This window comes from Phaethon lepturus, unplaced genomic scaffold, assembly GCF_000687285.1.
Source record: "Phaethon lepturus isolate BGI_N335 unplaced genomic scaffold, ASM68728v1 scaffold12430, whole genome shotgun sequence".
NCBI classification, from domain to species: domain Eukaryota; kingdom Metazoa; phylum Chordata; class Aves; order Phaethontiformes; family Phaethontidae; genus Phaethon; species Phaethon lepturus.
Window position 1 is genome coordinate 14,752 of NW_010514122.1, and position 10,219 is coordinate 24,970.

The window sequence follows — 10,219 nt, forward strand, 5'->3', positions numbered from 1 at the left end:
GCAACTCAATATTCTAGGCAATCAAGGGAGAAAAATATTCTGTCTGCAAATACCATATGCCGCTTGGGAATCATGACTCATGTTGATGTGTTGTTTTTCTGCAGTGTTTGCTGCAACTTTTTTATTTTTTTGATATATTTCAGTATTTCCTGTGTTTCCCTATCAGTTAATGACCTCTTCGGTCCTTTTAATATATATGCCAATTGCATCACTTAGACTATTTTACAATGTTGGGCTGGGTTCTTGGATCTGCAATAGACTACCTTTTCATTTTCAATATGAAAGTTCTTTATAAATGCTTAAAAAATGCATTTGGTCCAGTCAAAAAACTAGAGCAGCATCTATGATTCTATTATTTGACACAGAATGAAATTTGTTACAGCTGTGGCCATAATGACTGTTCTTCTCTTCACGTGTCATCTGTGTGGTCCAGGAGTCTAATGCATAACATGATGCTATAGCTGGTTTTCATGTCTTGTCGTTAGTGTCTAGCATTTCTGGTAACATGGAAAAGCTGCTATCGCTGCTCTCAATAGCTTGAAGAGCTTTACATACAGGAAGAAGTTTAAAATACAATACAGGAAGAGGTTTAAAAGAGAGCTCTTATCAGTGAATTCTATCGGATAAATCTGTTGAGATGCTGCATGCTGTGCTGAGGCCAGGAAACTTACTTTTTGCAGCCTTTTGCTTAATATATTGGCTAATTCTAATTTGCTTAAAGGCCCAAGTAGATCTGCTTTCTCTGTGGTGCATCAGCAATGTACAACTCAAGTCCTCTATAGGTTAGGTTTTCTTAAGGAAAAGACTGTGTGAATGTTTAAACTTCCTGCTTGGTGCAAAAGCATTCTTGGTGGTTTGGGATGCGTAAGCAAGCTTAAAGGAGGAGGCACATGTGGTACACTTGTGTAGTTTTACTACAGGTGTAGTTTAAAAAAAGTCAAATGAAGTATATAGTTTGTTCCCTTTCTGTCATAACATTAACAAAAGCACAGAAAATCAAGGCTCCCATGTCTCACCCTGCCTTTCCTTTTGGTAAAGGCAGAGACCACAGCTACTAAGTATATAGGTGACATTCTTTTTTTTACAGTAGAGTTTTGAGAAGTCTGAATTAGCCTCCATTTTTAATTCCATACATCATCTCACACTAAAAAAAAATAATTGTTATTACCTTTGTGATTTGTCTGGCCTTGCAGTTTGAAGTTGCATGGTGTAGTATAGTTAGTGCAATAAAAAGTGTTAGGTGAGAACTGCAGAACTTTCATTCCACATGTTGGAGCAATAAAATTTTATTGAAACCTTGGCACTAAAGCTGTATATTCATGTTCTGTTTGTTGTGCAAAGCCAAGAATACCTCCCACAAGAATTTTTCACGTATAGTAAGTGAACAGAGATGTGCTGTGCTAATCAACTCTTCTTTCTCTGCTTATTTGCGGAATTTATGCACTTCCTTTCCAGCACTTGTAAACCCTCAGTATCAACCCATTAGTAGGTTTGTCACTTCATCATCCCAGACAGTGTTTTGTTTTGTTTGTTTCCCCTCTGTGGGGATCACTGTTATTTCCAGGATACTGAAGAATCAAATGACTGATAGCTATTTCAGATTAAAATATCTCTACTTATCTTGCCATTCCATATTCTTGTTGACAGCAGCAATAATAGAAAATTATATTTCTTTTCCTTTACAGACTGGCCTGTAGGCCATCTATGACAGTTGCCTTATAAGACCTATTAAAAACAAACAAACCAGAAAAGTTGGGTTAAGAATCTAAGCATAGTAAATGAAAACTACAGTGTTTATATTTATAGTTTTTAGTAAGTTGTTTGTTTCAGTTCAGCAATATTTGGAGTGTCTTTGAGAATAAATAATTTCCCATCGCATTGTTTACTGTAGAGACTTCTAAAGATCTGTGTGGACTGACAGCAGAAAATTTCTTCCTAATGTTGCTCTTGCAATGGCTGCTTTTTAAACACATGAGTGCATTTTTGGATTTATTTTTTTTATTTGCAGTCTAATTACACGGATGTTGCAGAGAGACCCGAAGCGAAGGGCATCTTTGGAAGAGATTGAAAACCATGCATGGCTCCAAGGAGTTGATCCATCTCCTGCAACAAAGTACAATATTCCTCTTGTGTCATACAAAAACCTGTCTGAGGAGGAGCACAACAGTATAATACAACGTATGGTTCTCGGTGATATTGCAGACCGAGATACAATAGTGGAGTAAGTTGTCAAATTTCAATGTGCAGTTTGTTTTTGCATCTGTCATTTTTGATTAAAGGATGTCATGAGAACCTGGGTACTTGAGTGTTTAAATATCAAGCCATTCAGTTAACAAACAGAATATTACAATTTTGCTCTGTGATAAGATGTTCTTGTATGAGAAGCACTTAAGTACATGCAACCTTAGGAAAAACTTGAAGAAAATGTGTTGGAACAGTGTTTGGTTCCTGCAGTACTTTGCCATCTTGAGTTAACTGCTTTGAAATCTGTGCTTTTACCTGTGCTTCATATCTCATGCATATTTGGAGGTGATAAAATTGTAGCATTTTTCCCTTAGTACATTTCCAGTATACCTGAATCTTTGTTAATTTAAAATATTACTCCTTTTATCTATATAATGCAAAATAGTCATTGTCACTGAGTGAGCTTGCTAGAAAGCTACATAGGTTTTTTTCTAATAGATTAAAACACCCAACTTTCTAAAAGATTTCCAAAATCCAGAAAGGACTTAAAATTGTTTTTCCATTTGTTCTGTTTAAGCTGCAAAAACTGTTACTATCTTACCATTTGGTGGGGCAGGGGGGAGCAGCAGTCTTGCTTTTTAAGCTTTTCGCTGTGTAACAGTGGCATCCTTTCTGTTAGAATGTCTGAATGGTGCTTACTGGCTTATGAACTTAATTTTACTGTAAACGTAATGTGGCAGCCCTAAAATCATGAAGGTTTTTTCCTCCAGTTGTTGCATAAACAAATATTAGTACTTTGTGGTTTTATATGCCAGTGGGAAAGCCTACCATTGATGCATAACATTAATGAAATACAATTTTACCATTTAAAGAATGTTCAGTAAAGGAAGAATTACTTAATTTTGGGGCGATGCTATTCTAAAGATATCCTTATCCAACTTGAAATAGCTAGACTTGTTGTCTCTTTATTTTTAATAAAACCAAGACATGCCTGTCAAAACATCAAAAACACACAGTTCTGTTTTCAAGCACTCTTTCTGCTATGAGAAGTACAGCAAGGTGTGTGAGATGCATGTCCAGTTCTCTAAAAACCATTGATGTATGGTTTATTTCATGTTTTGTACTTTCCTTAGGGCATTGGAAACTAACAAATACAATCACATCACTGCTACTTACTTCTTACTAGCTGAAAGGATTCTGCGAGAAAAACAAGAGAAAGAAATTCAGACCAGATCTGCAAGCCCTAGCAACATCAAAGCTCAGTTCAGGTAAGACTTTAGGAATCTAAATGGTTTCTTTTTTTATTAACCTGGCTTAATGAGAATATTATTTAATTGCTCAAGTACTTCTTTCTTAAAAAAAGTAAAATACTTATTCAAATTTTAAATGTCTTTAAAGTGCTGTGGACGCATCAGAAGCTGTTAGAAATCAGTTAGCAATGATATTTTCAGTTCTTAACCATTTTCAGGAAATGCCTAATCAATTTGAAGTCTGTATCTGAACTAGTAAGTTTTCACACATGCTAGGAAAGGGCATGCTCATTGACCTTCAGTTCCTCATACAATTTCTGTATGTAATGTCCCTGGAAAAAATTCAGTTCCATAATCCATAAATATGTTGATGGGGAATTAGTTATAAATGAGAAATCACTCTGAATTTGTTGTTGTTCCGTTACGAGCATTTGTTTTTAATGGGCCAAACATCCCCTAAATCAAGCTTAGAGCAAGCATCTATAGATTGTGTTCTTTTTAATATCAATTGATATGCCTGTTGTCTAAAGAAAACTGTTGAAGTAATTGCTTTAATCACTCATTGAAAGATATTGCAATAGTTTTTTTTTTTTAGTTTGACAAAAACGTGATTAAAAAACCCCACCTTATAGTAAGGTTCCCTAACATTTTTCAAAGCATTGGCTTGTAACACAGTAAAACTAAAGGGGGAAGTGGGGTTCTGGCATCTATTTGGTATTGGTATGTTCAACCAGTCCATTTGCTCTGCAACCAGTTATCAAAGTATCCCATATTTTCAGTTACAGCAGCATATGCTTTAAAAAAACCCACAAAACAAACATGAGGCAAATAGTATCATTTCCACCTGCACATTGATATTGGAGGATGCATGTTTTGAACAATTATTTTTCTTGAACATTCTGGTTTTAATTTCCTGAGTTAAGTGTTAGACTTTGACTAGGGATCTGCTGGTATTGAAAAAAATCTTTATTGGCCCATCTTGACAATCTTTTCAGTGAAGATGGAGGTTGTGCCGAGGCATTTCCATTAATTTATTTTTTTGTTCTCTAACCTCCAGTCTCTTCAAAAGTTGCCTTTTAGTTTTTAGTAAAATGTTATTGGTAGCTATTATTAGTAATAATAACAATTGTTAGTAGCTAATCTCTTAACAAGAGAATATTAAGTGCTTGTGCTGATGTTTAGAGTTGCTGTCTACATTCAGCCAGATGCATTGTTAATCTATCGGTAGGATTTAAAGTAAAAGAAAAAATAGCTTTTTCATTTGAAAGGTTTCTTTTGTGCAACTTTCATGCAAGGTCGCATGTGAAATAATTTAACAGGAATGATAATAGGGACATAAGTTCTATGAGGTTCTTCTGGTGCATATGCATGTTTTCCTTGGCCTAACTGATAAAAAGTAAGGTATTATTGCCTCAAGTTCAGTCTAGAAAAAATGGACACTTGTTATCAATTAGGGGCATGCACTTTGGAAAATAGGTTAAAGATGCATCATCTCCATTGATTGTTACCTTGGATTTAGGCTGAGATTTTGGAGGCTTTTAGAAGAGTCTCTTCCAAAAACCATTCGATCTACTTGAATGATGAGTTGTTTCTCTTAGAACCCTACAGTGGTTCTCAGCATCTTTGTCATCTCCAGACAAGACTGCAGCCTGTGTTGTGTACTAGAGCAGACTGAAATCTCGTTGCTCCACTTAAGCGACCATTGAGTGAATGAGCTTTTATGTGGGAAATTTTATCTTCCGTGGCAAGTGCTTTGGAAGAATTACTGTTGCAGGCAGCTAAGGGTTGCCTACAGAACCTCAGTGGTCTGCAGCTTGGTGTTACAGAGCTTACCTCTCTTCAAGGGTCATACTGTAGCTTTCACTCTGCAGTTCTCTTTTAATGGATCATCCTCTTATTTTATGTCCATTTCTTTTAAAAAAAGAAGTCCAAGCAGAGCATCAAATGTGCCTAATACTTAGTTATGAAAGAAGTGCCTTTACAGGAAATTTTTGAGTTTACCTTCAAATGAAAATTCTAAATCTACAAAGTCTGCTTTTAAATTGTTTTGGTTTTTTCTTCTGCATCAGTGTCACAGTTTCAGCAGAAGAGCTGCTCCAGTTATGAGGAATTGGAAAAAACAAGTTCATTGAATCTGAATCTTAATATGAATTTGTAAAGTTGAATGGAGTAGTTGAAGCCTGCCTTACGAGTATGAATTTTCTTTTCACGACAAGGACATCTGCATAAACTCAGAAACCCTTGCCCTTAATGGTCCCAGGTAGCTCTTCCTTGTCTTCATGATGGTTCTAAATTCAATGTGTTTATCTAGAATGACCTCATGGAAAAGACAAAAAAGTAGTGCATTACTTTGATTTTGAGACTTCAAAAGATTAAAAAAAATAATAAATTTAACTTACTTGCAACCTGGACCAACCTCTTCTGTGCCACTTCCCCCTCCGGCCTACGGGGAATAAGGGGAGCAGGGGAAGGGAAGGGAGGCAAACATGGGCTGCTATGAGAGATAAACATACTGTAGTGAGGAGGCTTATTGCCTGGAAACTACAGCACTGTTAGATGGTATATTTACCCTTTATTGTGACAGCCACAGAACCCTGTTCCTTTTTTTGTTGACAAACCAGCCTGTTCTTAAAGCACAGTAAATTCTTAGAACATTTAGATCTTCATTTTCTGTCACTTCTTGTAGTTATGTTTCTAATTTATTTAAGTTCTATTTGTTAATCACTGACAGTTGTTTGTGTTTAAAATAACCAGCATAGCACAAGTCATCAGAAAACTAGGTCAGTGGTTCCCAGTGTTTCTGGAATCAGCTGGGGCCTAAGGGAGGATGCCAGTGTCAAACCACGGAGGACCACAGCCTGGGCTCCCCTTCTTGTCTGGACAGCTTGGGTTGGAGCTGCTGGTTGTGCAGCCTCCCTCTGGGCAGAGCTGCTTACTGGAGGCAAACTGGTGGGAGGGCACCAGCAGCTCCCAGTGCCCAGGGAGGAGCCTGTGTGGCTCTGCCCAGGGAATGGACTACATATGCTTACACGGGTGTGCTGGCAGCCAGGTCCTACTGTTAGAGGAACCTGGTGGATTTTTGTATCACTGGTTTGTTAAGCAAATCAAAACAAAGTCTGCCGTTAGGCTTGATGTGTTTAATGGTGGTTACAATAAAGTACTCTTCTTCAAAGTTCAAACAGTTGGGAAGATAGTTGTCAATTGTCACCCATGTAGACGGGCATCTCGCACTTCAGGATCCTGAAGTGGAGATCCACTGCAGGTGCTTCCATTAATTTTAAACACTTCAAAAGAACATGTTTAGAATAAGAATATGAAAGAGGCGTCTGAGCTTTCCTTGTTTCTTCAGCTTGACCTCTTATCACAGCAGAGATCAGGCAGTTGGTATGATCCTTCCGTCTTTGTATGCAGGTTGTCTAAGCAGATATCTCGGGTCATGGTTGGCGTGAAATTCTTTGCTTCCTCCCTTGCTTTCTTCCTGCACCTTGTTTCTAAACTGGGCTGCAAAGTCATGCAGCCCTTTTGGCAGACCCAAAATATGGTTGGGAATGCCTTGTAATATGCTATCTATATGTGAACAGAGGTCTCTACTACAGCTTTCCATGCAGTATGCTAATTTTAGCATACTAAAAAAAAGTTAAAAGTAAAGCCAGTGTTAAGGTGTTGGTCTGTAGATGTTGATCTTCTAGATTAGGTTTTCAAAATCCAGAGAGAGGGGAAAGACTGACAAGTCTTTGTTCTTAATTTATTCTGAGTGCATTATGCAAAATTTACAATGTATTTCAGGATTTAAAGTAAAATACAACTCATTAGATACTAGCTTAGATACTGGAGTTGAGACATCAGCTGTGAACTGTAAAACTGATTTACACTCAAGTATTACTTTTGATTTGAGATAATGCTAGTATGCAGTCATACATTTTGAACTTTGATTTACAGTTTATTCAAGTGTCATATTCTTAAGCAGCTTGAGTCCTGAATTCATGCAGCTATATTATTCCAGTTGCTCAGCTAAGATCAAATACGTGTGTGATCTCAATTCACGTGTGTTTAAAATTAAAGGGGACTTTGTAGAATAGAGTTAGGTCTGAATGAGAGTTACTGAAAATAAGAGAATGTTTCTTCCAACTCAACTTTTCAGTCTTACTCATGTTAATTCTAACCTAATTTTTATATTAAGAATACTGGGGAAAAAAAATAACAGAAGCTTCAGATTAAAAGTAGTTTGCAATACTGTCTTATTTAAGTTGTGCTTGAATCAGCTTGTATCTTCCTCTAGGTACTGCTGGTTCCATACCTCCTCAGATTATTTTCTTTGAGACACATTTATTTGAAGTTTATTGCTTAATTCATTTTCTGAGAGCAGTGAGATCTTAAGATTCCATTTGACAGTAACCAACATAATTTCTAAACTAGACTTTTGTATATATGATGTTTCTTTCAAATAACAGCATTTCTAAAGGAACGCACATTCTCTGAGAATGTTTCCTTTTCCTCAGTTACTCAGTACTGTTATTTACAAACATGCTGCTTGGCAGGCCAATTCCTGTGGCAGTGCTTGTGCTTCTCTTGTGCAGATCTTACATTTTCTTGTGTGTTCTAAAATGCTTGCCATGATCTAACTTTTCTTTTATCCTTTGTAATTGTTTACATAGGCAATCGTGGCCAACAAAAATCGACGTACCCCAAGACCTCGAGGATGACCTTACAGCTTCTCCTCTCTCCCATGCAACTGTTCCTCAGTCACCAGCTCGCACGGCTGAGAATGTTCTCAATGGCCATAGAAGCAAGACGCTTGGTGATTCAGCAAAGAAAGAAGATATCCCTGAATTAGCTGGACCAGCACTTTCAGCAGTCCCATCAGTGAGCTTAAAACCCACTACAAGTGGCCGGAAGTGCTTGTTCAGAGTAGAAGAAGATGAAGAGGAGGATGAAGAAGATAAGAAACCTATCTCGCTTTCTACTCAAGTTGTCCTGCGCCGTAAGCCTTCAGTTACAAATCGTCTTACTTCGAGGAAGAGTGCACCAGTCCTCAATCAGATCTTTGAGGAGGGTGAGTCAGATGACGAGTTTGACATGGATGAGAACTTACCCCCAAAGCTCAGCAGGTTAAAAATGAATATTGCTTCACCTAGCACAGTCCATAAACGCTATCACAGGAGGAAAAGCCAGGGGCGGGGCTCTAGTTGCAGTAGCTCTGAAACAAGTGACGATGACTCGGAAAGCAGGAGACGCTTAGACAAAGATAGTGGGTTTACTTACTCCTGGCACAGACGGGATAGCAGTGAAGGGCCACCAGGCAGCCAAGGAGATGGTGGTGGGCAAAGCAAACCAAGTAATGGAAACGGAGGGGTAGACAAAACGAGCCCAGGCGATAACAGCAAAGGTGGGGGGAGTCCCTCCGGTAGCTCCAGTGGTAGCACCAACAACACTTCAGGTTCCACTCGGAGATGCGCTGGATCTGGAAACTCAATGCAGTTATCATCTAGAAGTGCGGGTGAACTGGTTGAAAGCCTGAAGCTAATGAGCCTTTGCCTAGGTTCACAGATTCATGGCAGCACTAAATACATTATTGATCCTCAAAACAGTCTGTCCTTTTCCAGTGTGAAAGTACAGGAGAAATCAACGTGGAAAATGTGTATAAGTTCCAGCGGAAGCGCAAACCAGGCTTCATCGTTGGGCAACCTGAAATTTTTTTCTGACCAAATGTCAGACACAGCAAACAGGAACTTGAAAAACAATGTGCTACAACTACCTCTCTGTGAAAAGACGATATCTGTGAATATTCAGCGGAACCCAAAGGAGGGGCTGCTGTGTACCTCCAGTCAAACCAGTTGTTGTCACGTCATTTGACAGTGACCTGACTTTAATAGCTCGATCTACTTGACGGCATCATTCTTCCTGTTCAGAGCTGTGAACACCTTGTCACCGGACCCCCTTTTGTTGTCTTAAGATTTTTAAGTGGGCTTTGAGCAGTTATTTATTACACTTTAATTTTGTGTTTGCTTGATGGTATGACAATGCATGGTCTTTGCATGCTGCTAGCCGATACGTTTTTCTTTTTCAACACAACAGAATATTTTATTGTGTAATTTTTACATTTATAATTTTACTACGGAAGATCTGGATTAAATTAAAAAGACTATCTGGATCCTAATGTAAATGGAGCACTTAGAAGTTTCATATTCTGCACTTCAACTAGAGAGAGAAGCTTTTGTTTGCTTGTGAAACGTTAATTCTTGTTCTGACCTTCTGTGATATCTAAAATACGTGATGTGTGGCATACTTCTATGTGTCTGAAACAGAACCAAAGCAATAATGTTTTGATGCTGAAAACTCTTCAGGGAGCTTTCAGATGTTCCAAGGCTTGTACAAAGCAAAGATGCACTGAAAATTAGCGATCTTGAAATATGATTTTAAACCCACACCTATTTGTCTTAAGCTATGATATGGATAAAGTTGTGGCTCAAAAAGCAAAGGGAAAAGATCTTGTTTTGCTAGAAGCAGTTTTCTTTTTAAAAACAGCAACAAAAAAAAGGCAAGTAGATCTGTAAGGCAGCTTTTCTCCCATAGAAATATGTTAATATTACAAGCAGACAATCTTCTTTTTTTAATATAAACAGGTAACTTCTGCATTTTTACATGCTAACTGAAAATAAAGTATTTGTATGAATTACTTTTGTTATTAGTATATCATGACACTTAATGTTTTAGGCTTTTACCCTGTAAACTTTCTCCCCTATCTGTTCCCCCCCTCCCTGAGATTTCAAAAGGCAATAAGGGAT

The 10,219-nt window shown here is 37.8% G+C and overlaps 1 protein-coding gene across 1 annotated transcript in view; it reads left to right on the forward strand.

Annotated features, from left to right (window-relative positions):
* The window catches only part of LOC104624664 (SNF-related serine/threonine-protein kinase), a 10,797-nt gene extending 829 nt beyond the window's left edge, over positions 1-9,968 (forward strand). Inside the window, exons 2-4 of the mRNA XM_010292099.1 lie at positions 2,009-2,221; positions 3,318-3,452; positions 8,090-9,968. Of these exons, the coding sequence (XP_010290401.1) occupies positions 2,009-2,221; positions 3,318-3,452; positions 8,090-9,287 (1,546 nt within the window). The 3' untranslated portion in view covers positions 9,288-9,968. The remainder of the gene's footprint in view (positions 1-2,008; positions 2,222-3,317; positions 3,453-8,089) is intronic.
* The last annotated feature ends 251 nt before the right edge of the window (positions 9,969-10,219 follow it).